At 39.9% G+C, this 22,592-nt stretch overlaps 1 protein-coding gene and 1 long non-coding RNA gene across 2 annotated transcripts; one reads left to right on the top strand and one right to left on the bottom strand.

The window, feature by feature from the left end:
- Positions 1-22: 22 nt before the first annotated feature.
- On the bottom strand, positions 23-9,349 carry LOC310704801. Its single transcript, XR_014525019.1, has 3 exons — positions 9,222-9,349; positions 7,313-7,686; positions 23-652 (listed from the first exon to the last, which is right to left on the bottom strand). It is a non-coding gene; the product is annotated as an uncharacterized lncRNA (long non-coding RNA).
- On the top strand, positions 9,241-19,960 carry ARL6 (ARF like GTPase 6). Its single transcript, XM_083498761.1, has 7 exons — positions 9,241-9,374; positions 11,707-11,768; positions 12,695-12,763; positions 13,376-13,470; positions 15,528-15,657; positions 17,544-17,599; positions 19,268-19,960. The coding sequence occupies exons 1-7, from the start codon at positions 9,252-9,254 to the stop codon at positions 19,291-19,293; spliced, it is 561 nt and encodes a 186-aa protein (XP_083354887.1). The 5' UTR covers positions 9,241-9,251; the 3' UTR covers positions 19,294-19,960.
- Positions 19,961-22,592: the final 2,632 nt, after the last annotated feature.

The following is a 22,592-nucleotide window of genomic DNA, read 5'->3' as shown; positions in this document are numbered from 1 at the left end:
TGGTACCTCGCAAGACGAATGCCTCGCAAGACGAATGCCTCGCGAGACGAAAAACGCGCAAGACGAAAGAGTTTTCCGTTTTTTGAGTCGTTCCGCAAGACGAATTTCTCTATGGGCTTGCTTCGCAAGACGAAACATCTTGCGAGTTTGTTTCCTTTTTCTTAAAGCCACTAAGCCGTTAATAGCCGCTAAGCCGTTAATAGCCGCTAATAGCCGCTAAGCCGCTAATAGCCGTGCTTCGCAAGACGAAAAAACCGCAAGACGAAGAGACTCGCGGAACGGATTAATTTCGTCTTGCGAGGCACCACTGTAATAAAAAGCAGAACCTGATCCCACTTATATGTGCAATTCTTTTAAACATTGGTAGTAGAAGCAAACTTACAATGTGCTTCAGGGCCATTCTGATAAATAACCCTAATATTCCAATAAAATAGAACCAAACTCTTAGACCTTTAGACTTACAATTAATGTTCAGTATGGTAATTACTTTTTATTAAAAACAACTATTTGCAAGTCCAATATTTCGCCTGATCCTGACTTTTAAGAAATTTACTCCATTTAGGAAATGTGGCTGTCATTCTCCAAAATACAGATTGAAATGGTTCTAATGTTAACGATGCTGTTTGTTTTCTTCCTTGAGCTTCATCAACACCTGAAATATATAAATATTAAAATAACTTTTTCATTTTTTGTCTTTATGTTCATTTGACTGCTATGCTAAAATAATTTCCTTTACAAGCCCAGTCATAAAATTTGTTCAATGATATGTTTGCAAATTATTTACACAGCAATTAAAATAACAATTTCAAAACACAAGGTACATGGCTTCAAAATGGCAGTAGTATTATACCTAAATATAATGACAATTAATAAACAAACAAACAAACAATTTTTTTACAACCAGTAAGTGGCATCAGCACATACCTAGCTTTCCATGTCGTTTTCAAAATGTTGTATATTAAACAACTCTTGCTTTTTGCTATTGCTTCTTTCACTTTTATAGTCAACTATAACTGCAGCAATTCACAACAACAACAACAACAACAACAACAACAACGTTTCACCCTCATCCAGCAATTTGCTCTGAGTACTCGGAAATTGGGAGAGCTTCACATTTCAAAGAAGAAAGCCAATTTGCATGCACATTCACTGATCATTTCATATGAAACATCTCCTTCAATTGATCTGACTGTGGACATCACACACACACACACACACTGCTCCTGCTTTTCATATGCATCTGAGCACCTAAGGAGTTTGAACGGGAAGTTTGTGCTCTTTGACATTAAGCTATGCCCATCATAGATTATGAATATGTATATGTTTGTGTCTTACTGACAATTGCAAGCTAAGAGTTTGAAGAGAAGGGCTACATGTCAATTTTAGAAATCTGACTTGTTTTCCCCTTGGGTCTGCACCATTGTTTACAGTTATTTCCTTTTACTATACTTCCACTTAGATTTAATTTGCACTTTCCTTTCTTTTCTTAAATTTTAATGCAGGAATAACTGTCCAAAGGAAAGCCTAACATACTGATCTGAAGTCCCAGGGGGAAATGAAGCCATTTTCCTGTTTGAAATTAAAGATGAAGTAATCCACATTTACTTGAGAGGTGTTCTTATTTTCCTCATTTGAGATCTACTACTATGATAATATGATGTTCCATGTAAATTTTCATGTGCTGGCATGCCTATAAGTTAGTAGTATAATAAAATGCTCAGCTCTCATAACTAGGGTGTTTTAAGGTGAATTGCATTCATATGCCATCTATTTGCAGAAAGAATATGGGGTTTGGCAAAGCTACATGCTGAGCAACATAATAAGATATTTGTACAACGTACAAGTTACTGATGATTATTGTATTTTATTTTTCTATGATTTCCTAAGAGGCATTATCAGGTCTTACAGATGGAGTAAGACTATTTATTAAGATATTTATTAGCAAATAAAAGTACAGTACTGGTGGTTATTTCTGAGTTGAATTTTTTTCCCATTTCACCTAAATCTTGCAGAATATGATATGTACATGCTAATAAAAGTCCATAAAGGGTCATAAAGAAACCAGCTACGTATTGTATCAAATCTCGCCTGCATTAAAGCCAATAGGAACCAAAATAACCTCAAGCAGCAGCATTTTAGGACCAGGTGCCAAACCAAGTTCCCAGATAACAGTGTCTCATGTGTCTCTTTATGTGATAGCTGGATAAATGTTCCTCTTAAAAAGCACAGCTAGAGGCCTTTCTCCCCTGTGGTTTATGAGCTTGTCTGTCTTGCATCAAAGCAGGTGAGAGGATATGAACAGTGAGGTCATTAGCTCTGGCTGGTATTGCTCTTGCAGGGGAACAAGCAGGCTCTAGCGTGCAGTAGGTCAGATTTTTTTCTTCAGCTTTTATCTTGTGAAATAGAGGTGATGACCTCCATTTTTCTCTAGCTTGTTTTAAGACAGTGGTACCCAAACTTCCCCCTCCCCACCATGGACCACTTGAAAATTGCTGAGGGTCTTAGCAGATTACTTAATGATTTTCCTGCCTGTTGCGGCAATTGTAATTCCATATCATTCATGTTAAGTTGTGGGTGAACATATCAGACGACACAGCGATTCTTCAAACACCTCTTGTTTATTCACAGGCCGGGACAGAACGGAACTGAAGGGTTCAACCAGCCTGCTTATATAGAGCTCCAGTACAATGTAACTGTAACAATTTTCTAAAACTATCCAATCAGTGAACGTCACTTTCGATCCCTTATTTGCATAACTATCTACAGTATCCCCCTGGTGGCCCAGTATCCCCCTGGTGGTGAGAACTTCAGTACATAAAAATTCAAATTGTAATGCAGTAAGAATATAAGAAATAAAATAAGCTATAAAAATACAATTAAAAATCAATATGAACATTTGATGCCATGGATGTGCATTAAATCCACAGACATGCTATGGACCACTTGAATGAAGCTTACGGACCACTGATGGTTGACGAACCACAGTTCTGGAACCCGTTTTACAAAAAGGGACCAGACGATAAATGTAGTAGTTTGGTTTATTAAATTTGTATATAATTATCCACTAAAGAGAAAGAAAAGAGAGAGTCCCAAAATGATTTAGTAGAGACAGAGGCTGCAGTCCTAAGCATTCTTATTAGGAATACCTTACAGTTAACTTAGAAGGGCTTCCTTCTAAGTCAATCTGTTTAAGACCACACTGCTGGTTCCAGATGTAACTCAGTAATTCATGTATTGGCTATTTATAATTGTGCTGTCACAGCATCTGTCAAAAAACAGTTGAAGAGAAACTGGATTCAGAGACAGAACCCTAATGGGCTCTGTTTGCATTATATTTCTGAGCTCAGGAGATTATATTTTTTAAGAATGTAGGCCTAATCTGGAATTTTGGATGAAAAAGGAAGCTCCCTACACTTTAATTCAGACTTGTACATGAAGATAATTCTGATAGTCTGCCTGGTATTTCCTAATGTATTTACGTTCCCTAATATATTTGCAGTGCTTTATAGGTTACCTATAACCTGAGCAAATTTGTGCATATTAGGCTTTGCACTTCCACTAAAACTTTTACAACAGTTCTCTTTTATACTACCCATATGAATGTAAAAACTGAGTCTGGTGAGTCAACACACAGTGGTGCTTAGTTGTTGTTTTTTTACATGGAGGGCAAAGGTCCCTTAGTTCTTGTGGAGAACCTCAGGCCTGAGAACTGAATATGGCCCTCCATGCCTCCCTCTCTTTTCCTCAGGAGGTCTCTTCCCAGGCAACACCTCTCACTTGTCCTGCTCTATGGTCCACCTTGAGTGCTTTTGCCTGGATGAAATAATGTCCTCTGGCAGATCCAGCGAATGATCTTGGGCCAGTCAGCCCCTTTTGGCCTTGCCTGTCTGACGGGCTTCTTATGAAGCTTGGAAACTATGTATGGCCCTTTGAATTTTGTGTAGGGGCTGTGGAGTCTAAATTTAATACACAAATAAAATCAGAACATAAGCTTTGTTAGACCAGAGTCCATTTCATCAGATGCATTATCCCTTATAATATTATAAATTCAATCATGGACCTCAAAATTGGAACGCGTACTGAAAGCGACCATCAGCCATTATTGTTGTCTATTAACTTAAAGGACGAAACCAAAATAACCAAGTACAATATCATAGAACCTTCTCAATACAAACAAATGACCCAATTAAAATGGTCCCAGGAAATGAGTGCAGCAGTGGGGCAAAAACTTACAGCCAACCTGAGAAAACAAGTATTATCCAACTTAAAGACCACTAATCCCTACAGTGATATTCCGAAAATTTATAATGAAATCTTCCAAATGTTCGTAGAGCTTAGTACTCCACCTAAAGTTTGGGTACTTAAACATAGCGCTAGCCCTTGGTTTGATGATGAATGTTTCCAGCTAAAAAGAAAGCTGCGCCAAACATTTAAAAATAATCGCGCTAAACTAGAGCCCTCTTATCTTGATGAAAAAAGACAATACCATTACATTCTGGCCGAAAAGAAACAGAAATATGCAACCCAAAAATGGCTACAATTACTCGACTCAATTCAGAGTAAAAACAACAAAGCGTTCTGGAACCTGGTGTACGGAGGATTGAAAGCCGAAAACCAACTAACTCTACCACCAATTGCAGAATCCAAATGGTCCCAATACTTCACATCTGTATTTAACAATCTACACAGTGAACTCAAAGGAAATGAGACCACTAAAAATAAAATCAATAAACTCCAGGAGTGGCCAAGGGTAGAAGAAGAGGAAATTAGAGAGATAGTTAAAAATTTCAAATCGGGGAAATCTCCTGGGCCAGACGGTCTACCAATAGAATTATTCAAGACCTATATAGATTGGTGGGCAGAACCCTTAGCTCAATTGTTTACTCTCATAGATAAATATGGGATCATACCTGAGATATGGTTAAGATCAATAATTATCCCAATCTTTAAAAATGGCGACCCAAAGGAACCAAGGAATTACAGACCGATAAGCCTATTATCAGTGATAGGGAAAATCTACGCTAAGCACCTTTTATCTAAACTTCTTACCTGGATGAAAAATCTAAATTTACCAGGGAAAGAACAAATAGGTTTCTCCAAAGGTTGCTCTACATTAGACCACTGCCTTATACTTATGCATTTGGTTGAAAAATATAGATCCCAAAGGCAATCTAAGATATATGCTGCTTTTGTAGACTTTCGTGGTGCATTCGACTCAATTGACCGCCCAAAGCTGTGGAGGAAACTCGCAGAATTAAAAATTGATCAGCGCTTATTGATTCTAATACAAAATCTATACTCTTCCAATACCTGTCAAGTCAAACTTAACACCAAAGGTCACCTTTCATCAGACATCCCAAACTCGAAAGGGGTAAAACAAGGGTGTATTCTCGCTCCCTTTCTATTTAATTTATTTTTATCAGACTTGCCAGATCACCTCCAAAAAATAGAATCACATGCCCCTAAACTTAATCAGAAACCAGTTCCTCTCTTATTATACGCAGACGATGCTGTCCTACTATCATTAACGAGCTTGGGTCTGAAACGTCTTATATCTTCTCTGATCCTTTACTGCGAATGTAACAAACTCTCTATAAATTATGAGAAGACAAAAATTTTGGTCTTCTCGAATGGTTGGAAATTAGAGAAATGGAAAATAAGAGGGCAAGAAATCCAACAAGTGAAAATCTATAGGTACCTGGGAATCTTATTCCAGAGCAATTTAGGGTGGGCAAATCATCGCACAAATGCCATAAAACAGGCAAAGTGTACCTCATCAGCAGTTGCCCGTTTTTATTATCAGAAAGGTAATCAATTTATTCCTGCGGCCAATCAGATATTTCAAACAAAAGTGCAATCCCAGATATTCTATGGAATCCCGCTATGGGTCCAAGCATATAACAGTGATTTAAAAAAGATTCACTCCAGCTTTCTGAGACGTATTCTTGGACTCCCAGCTGTGATCAAATATGAAACAATGTGTGCAGAAATAGGCATACACACAATGGAATATTGGGCATGGTCCACCTCAATAAAGTACTGGTTACGCTGCCATTTTCGCTGCCCTCCATCAAGTCTGCTCGCTGATTTGCTCAAAGACTCCTATAAATCAAGATGGTATCAGTACCTCGAAAAAAAGATTGAATCTTTAGGCATCGAGCTGGAGCCCCTGTACAATTCTAATGAGCAATACATTTTCCATAATATCCAAACTAGACTAAAGGATGTCGAGAGACAAAATATTATGGCAGCTGTAAACAAAATTTGCTCCCCCATATTCTATGATTTAAATATCTTAGATAGCAGAGCCAATTACGTCACTAAATTAATAATCCCAGCCCAACGTAGGGCTTTTATGCTGGCCCGTTTGAATGTTTTTCCCTCAGCATTTGTCAGGGGAAGATATCAAAACATTCCTAGAAACAAGAGATTCTGCAGATGTTCTATGAATGTCCCGGACACTGTAGAGCATATTCTCTTTCATTGCCCATTGTACAGTATCCCACGTCAACGCGTGCTGTCCCCTCTTTTGGGTGGTCTGGAACCCCAGCAAGGTGAATGTGTGGGATTCTGCCTATCCGACGTCGACCAAAGGGTAACGGCGGGGGTAGCCGAGTTTTTGGTAGCAGTCCTCCAAGGAGCAGGTTAACAACGAAAACCACTGATTTTATATGTATATATATATATATGTATGTAGCCAACTGCTGCCTTTTATATATATTTCAAAGCTTTTATATGTTATTTCCTCTTTTATGGTTTTATTTGCACAATGCCTAATAAAGGTTTGATAAGTAGTAGTAGTAGATGCATTATCCTTAGTAAGCCATGACAGTTTATGCCATAATAATAAGCAGGTCATAATACAGCTATCTTTCTGGAAGTTGTGTCAGTAAGATTTTATCACGTCAACGAAGAGGATCCTGCTTGTTTTATTTAAAATGTTGCATTGGTTCCTTCCAACACTCCAGCCCCGCACATGGAGCATTTTGATAGGAACCGGAAGTGTCATGCGGCAGTAGGGTATTCTTTTAAAAAATGCTGTACTTCTTTGTTGTCATATACCTCAGGAGTTGCCATGCTCATAGAGATAAGAAAGTATAGAGTATCTCACCAATTTTTGAAGCTAGAACCTCTGAAATATCTGTAAAAATGGTTTTTTGTCTTCCTGCGGCTGAAGTAAGAGCCGCTTAAATTCACAAATTCAACGTAGCTATGCTTTGGCAGGAACATATCTTCTTCCCTACTCAATATAAAGTGGCAGCCAAGACATCACACGAACTATGATCAAAATTAGACAATGCATGAGCCAGACATGTATTTGCTGCTGCTCAGTTACAGCACTTCTTCAGCATTGCTCTCTATAGGTAACTCACACTTCCCTCCAGACAGAAAGGGGGAAACAGACGATTCCAGAAACTGAACATTGGGCAGGTTGTGTGAGTCTATGTGGGCGATTTCCTCCCTTCTTCCCTCCCCCCCCGCCCATCCAGCCAATAGAATCCACTGACGTCACGGAAGGCTGTCGAGAGTATCAGAATAATGAGCATTGTGGAGCCCACGTCGTGGAGGGCGTGGCTCATGCGTCGATTCGGTCTCCTAGGCAACGACGCAGGCGTCGGGAGAGAGTGCGCGCGGGAGGGGCTCGCTCTTCCAAGGCCTGGCCGGCGGCGGAGGCTCTGCGTTTCCCTTCGTGAGTAACGCCGGCGGCGGTTGGGCGTTTTGTTTCTCCCTTAGAGAGCAAATAGGGGGCGAGGGGAGCATGCGCGGGCGGAGGCTTCGACGGCTTGTCCCTCAGGGGTCAGCCTGAACCTGTGCCGGGGGGGGGGGTTGGTGGGTGCGCCGTTCTCTTGTCAGGCCAGAGAACAGTTATGAACTCTAGTATTATTAATGGCTTTTATCCTGGCATTTCTTCCGACAAGCTAGGAGCAGTTTGACTGTGTCGTCTGACATGTTCGCCCACAACTTAACACTACACAACCCCCCCCCCCATATATTCAAGAAACATTTTCCAATCTTCTCTAAACATATGCCCTTCTTGTTCTCTTATTCTACATGTTAAATCTGCAAGCTATGCATATTCCATCAGGTTAAGTTGCCATTCTTCTTTAGTTGGGACCTCACTTGTTTTTCCAATAGTAGATAGGTAGCCGTGTTGGTCTGCCATAGTCAAAATAAAAAAATTCCTTCCAGTAGCACCTTAGTTGGTCTTTAAGGTGCTACTGGAAGGAATTTTTTTATTTTGTTTTTCCAATGTGTGTGTGTGTGTTTTGGCCAGACCTAAACAAGAACACCACTCTGGCCACAACAACCTCTTCCCACCCTACAGATTCCATGATTCTGGCACCTGGGCTGAGTCAGGAAGCCTCTTAGCAAGTCAGGATGGAGGAACTCCGCAGGGAAAGCCACCTTTGTAGGTGCCCTTCCTCACCTCTGCCTCTTTGGTGGTTCTGCTTCCCTCACCTGAGTAGCTTCTGAGGGATGGAGAGGACACACACAAGCACACACAAATGTGTATATCCTCTTGCATGTGAAATGGCTTGTGGGCAGGAGCTCTTCACCCTCCTGTTTACAAGCCAGTCCTGTTCACGTCTCCTTGGAAGAAGCTACCACCAAGTTGACTGGATGTTCACCAAGTTTGTGCAGTATTGCATGCAAAGGGAGCAGCCCCCATCCCTTCTTACAAATGGGTTAAGCCCCAATGAATTCAGTGGGCCTTGCTTTTTTCTTTCTTTCTTTTGAATACTAGGAATGGGGGAGAAATTCAGTTCGCATATAAAGAAAGGCAAACCAGCCTGAATTGCACTTTCCAAAAAATAGTACAAGAACTAAAACTCCGTTATCCTTCAAAATGTGAAAGGGGGCAGGATTTAAAATGTAAAACAGAGAATTTGCAATGTCAATTGCATTAGATATCATTGTAAATGAATTCACTAACCTGGTTACACAAAATAATCTATCTGTGATAATGCAGGTATCCATTGAACTAAAGAGTGATACTTTAGACAGAACGATAAGCAGCCAGGCTGCTTTGGCAAGAGACACTTGCCAAATAATCAGCTTATCTTCTACTTGCTTAAATTAACCAACCTGCTGACACAGATTGAAATCATTTTCTCTTGGGAATTTGTATGTACATACGTATTAAGCATCTGAAGACTTTTGCCTTCCATGTCCATCTACAGTAATTTCAATTGTTTTAAGTAGACATTATTTGCAAACACAGGTGTTGACTGTGCCATTATATCAAAATTATGGGATTATTTGACAAGCTAGCAGGCTGGCTTGGTCTGAAGAAGAAAGAAGTTCATGTTCTGTGCCTTGGGTTGGACAATAGTGGCAAGACAACAATTATTAACAAGCTAAAACCATCTAATGTAAGTAGTCCTTTTTAGTATGTTACCCGCTTGTTTGCCAAATCTTGTAGTAAAGATAATGCTCATATTTGGATACATGTATAGAAAGATTTAATTTGTACCATATTGAAATACTAATGTTTAAGATGGCATTCATCTTTATACACTGTTTTCTCTTTTGGAAGTAGATCACATTATTTTTAGTTTTTGATATGTATAATTCTAAACTGCTTGTACAATTTCTTAGGTAGTCCTATTGTGTGATTTTCAGGACCCTATCAATGTTTATTCAGAAGAAATTCCGCTATTCAAAGGGGCTTTACTCTCCAGGAAGTGTGTTCAGAATTGTAATTTTACCCATCTAATGAAGAAGAAAGGAAACCTCTTTATTGGTTTTAATATAGAAAAGCAGAGCAGACCTCAGAAAAATGAATTAAATAAAAATCTTAAACATTACTATCCCACGCCTTTTCTCAGGGGATATATTTCAGAAATAGCAGAGATTAAAAGTGAATTTATTAAGATCTAATATGAGGCATCCATTGTATAGTTGGAAATACATGATTTATGCTGCCCATGTTTGGGTTTTCACAATGGCCTGTAAACAAATTTAAGTTTAATCAACTAGTGCTTAGGATATTAATACTGTTTATACATACATACCCTTTTGCACACATGCAGATATGTATATGTTCCTTAAATGCTATTATAGCTTTCTTTAAATAGCCTTTCCTTAAATAGTATCTGTGATACCTCGGCTCTAAATGCAGGGCAAGAATAAATATATCATTAAGGTCTTTTCAAGTTAATATTATGCTTTGACATGATTTCAGCAAAAACTTATTGTGTTAAACAACTATAAGCAAAGCATTAGCATACTGGTTTGTTACTTTCAACTAGTACAGAAAGGTCACACTTATTTTTGTTAAGCCATATTAGATTGAAAACATTAAGTACTTAGTCACCAGCCGTGCTAGCACCTAAATGCTAAGCCAAACCATGACTAAGTATGAACAAGCAAGCATGCATCTTCTCTCTGGAGCAAGAGTTGTGGCCTCTTTGCTCCTCCCTGGTTTTGCTCTGCCATGCTTCCTGCAACTAAACTCTCTTTTGTTGTATTATGTTCAAACTTCACTCATGGCTTGTCTCATTCCAAACAAATTGCAAACTGTAGCCAAGGTTTGCTTTTAGTTTACCGCTCATGATTTGTTTGGGGGAGACAAACCAGAAGACTGGGTTTGGATGTAACATTAAATCAAACCTTGGCTCAGCTCCAGATAGCAGAGAAGGAGCAAAGTAGCTATTATTTTCGCTCTGAGTAACCTGCATGCTTGCTCGTTCACACTTAGCCATGGTTTAACTGAGCATTATGTGCAAACTGTACAAAGGCCATGGGCTGAGCTCTGCAGGCATTGCAGCATTTTCAGGTCCCCTTCGCAAAGCAGTTGCCATCCCCGTGCCACTCCACAAAACTGTACATTTTGGGAATTGCAATATGTTGCTGAATGAAGAGCCATGTTTTATGGAGAGAGGAGAGGACCAAGAAAACCCTGGTCATGGTTTATTTTAATGAGTCTTCTCTTATGTATCACTAAGTTTGGATCCAACAAAATGTACCTGCTGTCTTACTGCTACACCATCCAATAAGGAAGCAGGTGGCACTGTAGTCTAAACCACTGAGCCTCTTGGGCTTGCAGATCAGAAGGGCAGCAGTTCAATTCCGCACAGCAGGGTGAGCTCCCGTTGCTTTGTCCCAGATTCTGCCAACCTAGCAGTTTTAAAGCATATCAGTGCAAGTAGATAAATAGGTTACCACGGCAGCAAGAAGGTAAATGGCAGTTTAATCATGCTGGCCACATGACCCGGAAAGCTGTATGTAGACAAACACTGACTTCCTCGGCCTGAAGTGAGATGAGCACTGTACCCCATAGTCGCCTTTGACTGGACTTAACCATCCAGGGATCATTTACCTTTTACACCATCTAATGTTTCTTAAAAGCTTGTGTATTCCTGCAGTATCCATAGCTTGCCTGTTTAGGTATTGGTACTACTGATCTCTGCTGCCAACACAAACACCATACTGCATTAAATAACTGATTTAAATAAGCTAAATATCCACAGTACTGCTACTTAGCATGTATATAGCATTTTAGTATATTCTGAGCTCTTCACATACTTAGCCAGCATTAGTTTAGCATGATGAGAATGAGCCATAGTGAGCCACAAGGGGGAAATATATGATGCCACGTGACATTTTAAACTATTATTTATTTGGATCAAGAGAATATATTACTGATTTTTAGTATTAAAATTGAACATGAATTTTTAAAGACAATTTTGTTTTCTTTTGAAGGCTCAAACTCAAGATATTGTTCCCACGATAGGATTCAGTGTAGAAAAATTTAAGACATCTAGGTAAGACCCTTTTATTTCATTATGTTTATATTCTATATAATTATGTATTAGACAAGAGAATTGTCTTTCTAATAGGCTGCATTAACTATAACATTTGATTTGGCATGGGGATGTAATTCTATATGTAGTCATTGTGACAAGCCTCTGGGGAAGGGATCACAAATTGCTAAGACAGATTTCTTGTTGAAAAGGTCTCATATTTAAGTGGTACTGTTGAAATTTTATGCCTTTCATATTAATGATTTTAAGTGTTGGAGAGTCTCTTTAACTAGATTTAAAAGAAAACATTGTCCAGGAGCCAAGCAGCTCCCAGGTTGAAGCTTGCCCAGCAGAATTGTTGACTTTTCTGTTTGAACAACGTGCCCCATGCCATAATAAAATTGCTTCTGAAAGTTGCCTCAACTTCAAGAGTGTCTTGCATTATAGCAAGGGTGGGATACCTCTGGGCCCCAGGCCTAATTAGTCCTGGTATCAGCATGTTTACTTAGTGGTAAGTCTCACTGAGTTCACTCAAACAATTTACTTAGTCAGAAAATAAATAGTTGCACTAGTGGGAGCCAGCATGATTAGCCTTCCTAGTGCAATGAAGCTATACCCCACCAATGAGCTCTGGGGGGTTGGGAGAACCCCCAGAATAGAGTGTAGGGGGTAGAGAGAGTGATCTCCTTAGTGCTATTTGAATTCAACCGTTGGCTTAAGAATCAATAGTTACTTTTTTGTTTTTTAAGTATCCAGTTTTGATATTTGATTGAATATGATGTGTTGGTTTACAAGTTAATATGAAGTTTTCTGTTACCAAAAGCATATCAATAAGCGTTTCAATAACGAGTCAGAAGTGAGCGCTACTATGTTCAGTAGACTGGGTAATAATTGTACATAGCCATAAAAGCACTTCAGTTTTAATTTTATATATTTTTTGTTTATAGTTTGTCATTCACTGTGTTTGATATGTCGGGTCAAGGTAGATACAGAAATCTTTGGGAACACTACTACAAGTAAGTTCTTTTTTATTGTGAGACTGAAATTTGCAGTATTTGTACATATGTAGAAACTACAAGTCTCTCATCATTTCTGTATGAAATTTATGAAGGTGACTGGGAGTAATTGCAAAATATGATAATGATACTTCTGTTGTGACTTAAGATAATATTCATAGGCTTGCAAAATAAAAAAATGAATACTTACGCTTAATTAATTTTAAGTTAACTAGTGTTTACAGCAGCCTCATACCTTGCAGATTTTTTTACTACAATTCCTACCAGCTCCAGCCAGCACAACCATAATGGGAATTGGAGTTCAAAACATCTGCAGGGCACTAGGTTCCATGTTGAAGTACTCTTGCAGCTCACTTGATATGAAAAGTTGGTCCACCTTGCTTTAGAAATACTGTGTTTATAAATCTAAGCAAAGATTCGTGTCTGTTTTGAAAATAGCTTGAGTTCCAGCATATGGAACATAATGTTTTTTCTAAGAATCTAGAAGGAATATGCTGCAACCAGTTAGTATAGTAACACACAACACATTGAAGTTGGATTCTGATAATTCGTTTTGTTACTCAACATTTTAGGAAGCATCTAATTTGCTTCTTTGCTTTCTATAACACACAGAGATTGCCAGGCCATTATTTTTGTCATTGATAGCAATGACACACTAAGAATGGTTGTGGCCAAAGAAGAACTTGACACTCTCATGAATCATCCAGGTGAGAAGATCCTTTATCATTCACTCAGTTCTATTCCTACTATATGCCTTTCACATAAAACAACTATTTTCTTGGTAACTTTGTATTTGCATATAAAACCTCCTTGTTTTTCTCCCCAGTAGATAACTGGAATAAAGATTTCAGTATATTTTCTGTTAATCGGAGTATCACAAGTATAATTCAAGATGAAATTAATTTAATATAAGGATACCAGAACAAATTTCAGAAATAAGAGATTAATTGAACTTGCATAAATTTTAAACTCTCAATTTGTCCCCTAAACTTAATGTGCTGTAACAGCTTGTGGGCAATTCAGTAAAAGATTTTACTATATTGGTTTCCGACAATTTGCACCAACAAGGCAAATACCTTCAGGTTGGGCCTGAGACACATCTCTCCAGCCCTCTTCACACATAAGAAGGGACTGCAAATATGCATCTCTGGCACCATCCTGAGCTTGCGTGACTCCTCAGCTAATCCCCTTATGTCTGTTTGGACGCCTGTAAGGGAAAGCCTACATCCATCCATTCATTCTGGAATCCCAATCATGCATGGTTCCAAAAATTCATTGAAAACATTTGCACATAGAAGTCTACACATGCAAAGTTTTTCCTCCTGAGAAGTCATGCAAACTTCGTGAGGAGGCTGAAGTGTGAAGGGAGCTTGTGCTATACTTACTGTGAGAGAAAACAGTGGCTTTGTTTTTTAGAGGAGAAATTGATTCATGTATAGAAATATAATAAATGTAATGTTCCCTGTATATATTAATTTGAAAAATATAGAGGGAAAACTACTGTTAGGCTGCATAACCTAACCATACTGTGTAGATATCAGCGGTGTGTTACTGAGCCTCCCATAAATGTTTTTCACAAATCATAAATTGTTATGTTACATGGGATGGGTCCAGTGTAGTTGCTGAAATAATTCACTTTGATCTGACTGAACATTGAAATTGGGCGGGGGAATAATCTAATAACTGTATAATTCAGGAGTAGCGACAGATCTGTATTTTCAAAGCTTAGATTAAAAACTACACTGGAGATAGGATTTGGCTTTTATATTAAAAATAGATGCCTTCAGCAACAGCTGTAAGTAACAGAATACTGCCATATATATGGTTGTATTTCTATTCTATAATATAGTTATTTTACATCTATGGAAGTAACTTCTCTGATGTTAGTAGACTTAATAAAAACCATGAAGTAAGATTGATGTTGATGAAATTGTTACTGATTGTATGGAATATTTATGATATATTGTACCCTGTACTGTATATATTGACTGCAAAGCTATAAACTAGATTTTAGGTTTTTTTCTTGTCAAATAATTTTCCTGATTCTGTATTGTTGATTGGAATATCTTCACTAATTTGTCTTCAAGTGCAACTTTAACCATGATCAGATCTCAGCCCCAGAATCTTTTTTCAGAACAAGAATCAAATCCTTGCCTATGTGAAGTAATACTACTATTACTACATGAAGTGTCTCTTCTTATGTGCCTTTTCCTCTCTAATGAGCAGTTGCAGCTACACACACGCTGAGAGCTCAGTAAAACTGACTAGCAGGGCAGATGACATGGCTCCCAGGGAGGCTCAGCGTCTCTTTGTTTTTAAAAATAATTCCCTGCTTTTATAATCCACAACAAGCTTATTTTGGTCAGTTCATATATCTTGTTACATTCTTGCTGCATGCAAATGTGCCACAATCTCATAGAAGAGTTTGAAACCCTGTATCATATCTACAGCTTCTGTGGTTAAGTTTGAAAGAAGAGCTTCTTAATGAAACACTTACTTAAAAACAGTAAGGATATGACAGTGCATAGGGATTTAGCTTAATTATAAACTTTGCAGCCTTAGACATACATCTTTGGGGATTGGTACTTTCGGAACTGTACTGAAACATGCACCAGAGATGCCATGGCCCAGTGTCTCTATCTTAGTAGGATAAAACCTTCAAAAGATGGCATTCACAGGTGAGCAGTTTAGGCATATTGCCGCCTTGTAAAAATGTGTTTATATAAAATATGAATGGATTAACGAAACATTATGTTACTCCTAGATCTTAAACACCGAAGAATACCAATTTTGTTCTTTGCAAACAAGATGGACCTCAGGTTTGCTGTGTCATCAGTAAAAGTATCTCAGTTATTGGCTTTGGAGAACATCAAAGACAAGCCATGGCATATCTGGTAAAATTGGCTTACTTTCATTTTGTACTAAAATTAGTTTTAAGTTACTAATGCTTATATTGAGTGAAGAAAACTCTGTGATAACCAGTATACAAATACTGATTCCAAAAGCAAGCTGTAATCAGTGTCATGTTACACAGTTGTATAAAGGTAATATCTATTTGTAGAAGATTGGTGTTTGAATTTGCAGGGTTGTTTTTCTAAGATAAACCAAGAAACTGACAGAATATTATTAATCTCAGCATCTTGGAATACTTCTGGAAAGCTACCAATGTTAGCAAATCACAGCTTGCCATTTGCTTGATGTAGAGCAACAGTCACTGGGATCAAGCTGTGTTTGCCCATCAGTGGAAAAGACCCGCTGAAGCAATGATATTTCTCCTTCCTCACCTCCGCCTGCAGCCCTTATGCACCCCCTCCCCAAAAAAATCCACCTGCTCCAGAAGACTGTGGGCAATGACAAAGGCATAGATTGCTATTATTTGGAAAGTTATATTTTCACTAACTTGTTGGCGAGTGTGCAACATTTCAGGTTACATCAGGCTTGTGCAGGATGAGAACCAGAGAAGTTGGTTCCCCCCCCCACTCTGCTTCTGGAGGCTGAAACGTGAGCATGGGGGCTGCCTTAAATTATTTGCAAAACCTCTGTTTGAAGAAGCTAATACTTCCTCTTTAAGTACAGGTAGTTGGTGGCAGCCGCAGTGGGCTGCGGGAAAGAAGTCCCCTAGCTACCCTGCTGCCATCCACTTACCTCTCCCCTTGCCTGTTTAAAGGAGAAGCACAAGTTTCTAGAGAGCCAGTGTGGTGTAGTGGTTAAGAGCGGTAGCCTTGTAATCTCGGGAACCGGGTTCGTGTCTCCGCTCCTCCACATGCAGCTGCTGGGTGGCCTTGGGCTAGTCACACTTCTTTGAAGTCTCTCAGCCCCACTCACCTCACAGAGTGTTTGTTGTGGGGGAGGAAGGGAAAGGAGAATGTTAGCTACTTTGAGACTCCTTAAAGGGAGTGAAAGGCGGGATATCAAATCCAAACTCTTCTTACTTCAAACAGTGCTTTTGCAAAAGGCTTTATTCCCCTACTCATCAGTTGATGAGTGAAGATTAAATCCTGCTGCTTTGTCTGAGCAATCCAATTCACTGGTGGGCACAGGGCATGCAGCCAAAGCAGCATTAAACCCTGTCCTCTTGTCCATCAGCTAATGTTACCAGTGGCACCAACTGATCATCGAGTGGGTGTGGTTTGGGAAAAGTGGCCTTGTGGGCTAAATTGGACCTCCTAGTGGACGAAGATGGCCAATGGCCCAAAGGTTCCTTACCTCTGTAGTAAAGACTTTAGGGAAGAGGCAGATGAAATAGTAGGCAGAAGCAAGGGAGCCAAAGAGAGGAAGAGATCACGAGCCAGAGGAAAGAGAGAGGGGTCAGTAATGACAGAAATATTTTAAGAAATGGAGCACTTACAGTTACTTCTCTACTGCTGCTACAGCCCTTGTAGTCTTATTTTCTCATATATTCCCATTGATTTGTGAGGATCTTGCGAATTCACTTAACTTTTTGTATTCTCTTCCAGACACTGCAAACACTGCTTCCACTTTGTTAGGCATTCCTTATAGGGCAGGAAAACTGAACGTGATGGTGTCATGTTAGATTTTGTTTTATTGCAAGTGGTTGAAAGAAAGAGGAAATTGAGGTTTGCTGCTTCCGGCAGCAACTAAGCATGTCAGCATCTTTCATGTTGGTCTGTGCTATGTACTATCTTCATACACTAACAATAAATATACTTCTGTGGCTATGATTTGATCTTAACTAACTGCAGAAAATGTAAACACTTTTTTCATTAGGTGGTGGTTTTTTTTGTGCCATTAAAAAAAGTTGGTTCTTTTCTCATTTTAGTGCTAGTGATGCTCTTAAAGGAGAAGGTTTGCAAGAAGGTGTAGACTGGCTTCAAGGTACATTTCATCATGCTTTGCATTACCAGCTTCCCTTTTCCATTCATTTTGTAGTCTTTTCTGTCATTTCATTTTGCTTTTCCCTCAATCTATTTTTGCTATCAGATCAGATTACACAGTGAGTATACTCATCAAACTTGGCTATTTGGATCCCTGTGTGTTACACTTTATATTTTTAGCAAAAATACCTCCCTTTAAAACTTCCCATTTAAATTAAGCAAATATATGGACAGTATTGTTACTCCTAAATTAAGACTAAGAAATAGTGCTTGTGGTCTGAGTACAATGCTATAAGCGTGGAATGTATGATTCTTTTATTTGTTTACAACAGAAAGCATTATGATGTAGATTACAAAAAGCTAAAGCATTTAGTAAAATATGGCAGCTTTTATGCTGTGCATACCAGAGAATTTTCAAAATGACTAGATGATTTCTAGGTCTAAAGATAATTGCATTTTCAAGTCTCATTCTCGCTGTCTGCTCGTGTTGACTGAATGAGTCTTGAGAAGTTTTATGCAGCATTCAAGCATCCCACATTATTATCCTCCACTATCCTTTGGTGTAAGTTATCATAATTAATGTTTAATATCTACCATTGTTTGGGCTTTAATAGTGATACTGTCTCTCTTCATTTAATTTATTATTATTATTATTATTATTATTATTATTATTATTATTATTATTATTTTATTTAAATGCCACCCATCTGACTGGGTTACCCCATAACACATTATTTAGTAAATAAATTAATTTATATAATCAACATTTATTTTTATTCCAATGATCACTGTTTTGGAATGGAATATTCTTATAGGAAATTACTGGTTTACATAGAGTGGCAAGCTCTTTTGCATGCTTTTTAGAAGCTTTGCTCTAAGCTTTGGCCTTAGTTGAGTACAGTGTTTTATTTAAAATACACCGCTAGATGTCAGCAGAGACTAAAAGATGAGAGGCAGAGAAGCACCATTTATTATATTGGCTGTGTGAAGATCCATGTTTACACACTGTAGTGCTGATCCATAAGAACATTTCTATGAAGGAGGTGCAGGTTATAGTTTATATTTCAAGGCTCTATAAAATAGTTCAGAAGCCTTAATACTACAGTGGTACCTCAGGTTACAGACACTTCAGGTTACAGACGCTTCAGGTCATAGACTCCACTAATCCAGAAATATTACCTCGGGTTAAGAACTTTGCTTCAGGATGAGAACAGAAATTGCGCAGCGGCGTCAGCGGTAGGCCCCATTAGCTAAAGTGGTACTTCAGGTTAAGAACAGTTTCAGGTTAAGAATGGATCTCCAGAACAAATTAAGTTCTTAACCCGAGGTACCACTGTACTAGAATTCTGTGGCAAATATACTGTATTTTTCGTTCTATAAGACGCACCAGACCACAAGATGCACCTAGTTTTTGGAGGAAGAAAACAAGAAGAAAAAAAATTTGAATCTCAGAAGCCAAAACAGCAAGAGGGATCGCTGCGCAATGAAAGCAGCAATCCCTCTTGCTGTTCTGGCTTCTGGGATAGCTGCGCAGCCTGCATTCGCTCCATAAGACGCACACACATTTCTCCTTACTTTTTAGGAGGGAAAAAGTGAGTCTTATAGAGCAAGAAATACGGTAATTAAATAAAAACAGCATTTTAACATCAACTTTATTTGTTTTACCTAGATCAGATCCAGGCAATGAAGACATGAAAAACCAATGAGTTATGAAAATGTCATAAAGATAATTTCTAGATGTACATGATGACCTCTTGAAGATGAAGACTTTTTATAGGTCTGTTTTCTTCTGTTGGCTTTTATAAAAGCCCAATAAAAACAATAATAAATATTTTTGTAACAAAATGTAGTAGCTCAAATGCACATTCATCATACTGAAGGAAAAAATACATGTGGTTTGATAGAATAATAAAATCATTGTATGTAGTCTAAAAATGCTGGTGGATTTTTGAGTTAGGGGCTCAAGAGATCACATTTGACTTCCTGATTGTGCTCACCACAGTGTTTCATTCAAAAATATGCAGTGAGATGGACCTTTACCAGAATGTAAAAGTTTTCTCTTGCTTAGAAAACAGCTATTTAAATTTTACACACCATATTTCAGTAAAAATTTGGTTGAATGCGTTTACTCCGAGCCTGCATGCAATCCTGTATTTTTATAAGCAGTTGTGGATGTTTATGAATAATATGTACTGTTGATATGTACTGGACTATATTGTGTTCTATAAGAAGTGAAACAATATTTTCATAAATAAAATATGTTACTAAATACCTACTGTGCTTTTAAGATAATACGTTGAATATCAGCCAAGAACTAAAATAGTCCGTTACACATATTAAATCATTTTTTTGTTTTATAAAACTTTGCTGTGTATTATTCATTTTTTTGCTTGGTTCCTTTAATGCTAATATTTCATTCATTAATAAATAAATACATAATCTGTACATCTTGACTTTTACATTAAACTAAGCTAGACCAAAACCATCTATTTAGCACTGTACAGTTGGTTCTGGATGAGCTTCCCACTATGAAAGGAGAAGGTTCTAGTTCCAGTCCTCTCTTCAAAACAGTCTAATGTACACATGATTTTGTGAACTTACTGAACTTCGCACATTTTAAAGGTACGTCAAACCTGTGGTTACTTTTGATTATGTCTGATCTCTTCAAGTGAGATAGTTTTGCCTGGATTTCCTCACCCCCGTCCCAGATCCAGCCAGTGGGGAATCTGGTTTCTGAATCCACACCCAAAATAGTAATGCAGGTAACCAAATATATGTTGATATATAAATTGTGTTCCCTTCCTGTAGCTTATATATACTGGTATGGTGCTTGATTAGCTACTGGACTTGTCACAATTATGTCCTTCATTTTACCTGGTCACTGAACTATGTATATCATTAAGTATTGTGTTTTCTATTTTGGGGTGAACAGAAGATGCAGTAGATGGAGGTATAATGGTAGATGGGGATCCAATGGTAGATCTTTATGCAGTATTTTTCAGTAAATTAACAAGGGTTTCTGGCCCCTTTACAATGAAAAGAACTATAAAGTTCCTTTCTCTCCTTAAATTACACTGCTGAAATGAAATTAGGCTGCTGAAATGAAGAAAACTTGAGGTAACCAGGAGTGAAATTTGTGTGAATGTACTGAACTCTGTTCAGTTCTGATAATGAAAACATATCTCTAGGCTCAGAGGCCCTTTTTTAAATTCTAATAGTATGTCTTCTGCACCTGGGTCTTGTTACAGATCTTGATGTTCTTCTAAAACACCAAATTAGATCTGACAAGCTTGAAGTCTGTTCAACCCTGCCATACGCTAACATTTCACTAGTGCAGTGTTTCCCAACCTTTTTTGGGCAAAGGCACACTTGTTTCATGAAAAAAATCTCGAGGCACACCACCATTACAGCCCCGTGACGTCAGCGCACAGCGTCACGCCGGGAGGGACATGAATTGCTAGCAAATTACATAATCACCTCCTTGAGGGCTGGCTCATCTTCTCCGAAGGCAGAACCCCATTAATTAACAGCACAGACTCACACCATAGCCAAGACGAGGGGGGAAAACCTCAGTCATGCACAGTCATGCACATGTGGGGGCTAAATGAGGACGAAGACCGGGCAGAGAGCAGGGTTCAAATCACCCCACCTGGCCAGGACAATCCCTGGGTGCTCCCTTGGGCCACTCGCCTGACCCACCTCGCAGGGCTGTTGTTGCGAGGATAACACGGGGAGAACCACGCGCGCCCCCGGGAGCTCCTTGGAGGAGAAAGCGGGCGATGAATGCAATGCACAAAATATATGAGAGGCGACCAGGTTTTGCAGGTGAGGGGCCCCCGCCAGCCTCCGCTTCCAACACCCGGTGCAACGACGCCGAAGTTTCCCCCCGGGCTCGGCTCGGGGAGCAGCGCTGCTCCCCCCCGGCTCCCCTTCGCCCTCCCGGCTCTCTCTGCCGCCCACTGGGGACCCCCCTCACCTGCCAAGTCCGGAGCGCCGGTGGAAGTTGCATGCATGCATGCAGGGCGCCGCGTTGCCATTGCATTGCACTGCACTCCATGCAACGCCTGCACGCATGAATTGCCTTGCACGCCCGCCAAGGGGTCTCCCCGCGCTCCGATGCGTCCCCTCCGGCGCGGATGCAGCTTTGCAAAAATAAAAAAACCCCGACGCAGCCCTACCTGGGGGGCAGCCTCCGCCTCCGCCGCTCCGCCTCCGCGGGGATCCCCGGGCTCCATCCTGCCGCCCGATCTCCGCGGGGGCGCAGGCAGGCTGCGCGGGGTCTGCGCGGAAGAGCCCCTGCCCGCCCGGCCGCCGCTACTGCGCTCATTCCATGGCCGGGAGAAGAGCGCTTCAAACAAAACACCCGGCCCGCCAGGCCACGCTGGGAAACGTAGTTTGCGCACCCCGCGCGGGCGCGGAGCCCAAGGGCGAGGGGACTACGGATCCCGGCAGCCCCCGTGCCGGGGAAGGAGGGGGAGAGGCCGGGTGCAGGGATGGAGGGACGGGTGGGCGAGCGAGTGAGTGAGTGGCAGCCGCCAAGCCTTGGCCGAGAGCCAGGAAGGGCCTCCCCGGAGGAGGAGGAGGAGGAGGAGGGAGGCGCAGAGCGGGAGGGAGGGAGGGAACCCCAGGGGTCATCTAGTGACGGCGCCCCAATCGAAAATTTGACTTTAAAAAAAATAAAATCTTTCGAATTTTTTAATTTTCCCCGCGGCACACCAGGCAACATCTCGCGGCACACTAGTGTGCCGCGGAACAGTGGTTGGGAAACACTGCACTAGTGCTTAATGCATAGTATGTTGAATTAAACTAACCAAATCACTCTCATTGCTGTGGTCTTCATTGCCCACCTTTAGCCTTGTAACTGCATTGGCACAGTTGCACAGTAGTAAGATATAAGCACTTTCTACCAATGCAACCCAACTTATGAAAGCTGGGCAAGTGTAGTGTGGCAACTAGTTGCCCTGCATTGCAAGCTTATCTCATGTCTTTGGGTC

This window comes from Podarcis liolepis (assembly GCF_965112155.1).
Source record: "Podarcis liolepis genome assembly, chromosome: 4".
In the NCBI taxonomy this organism is placed as follows: domain Eukaryota; kingdom Metazoa; phylum Chordata; class Lepidosauria; order Squamata; family Lacertidae; genus Podarcis; species Podarcis liolepis.
This window is presented reverse-complemented; position numbering and strand designations above follow the sequence as displayed.

Coding starts and splice junctions, on each gene's coding strand:
- ARL6 (XM_083498761.1), top strand. CDS start 9,252: ATGGGATTATTTGACAAGCTAGCAGGCTGGCTTGGTCTGAAGAAGAAA. Junction 12,764..13,375: donor CTTTGGGAACACTACTACAA/GTAAGTTCTTTT, acceptor TATAACACACAG/AGATTGCCAGGCCATTATTT. Junction 15,658..17,543: donor GACAAGCCATGGCATATCTG/GTAAAATTGGCT, acceptor TTCTCATTTTAG/TGCTAGTGATGCTCTTAAAG.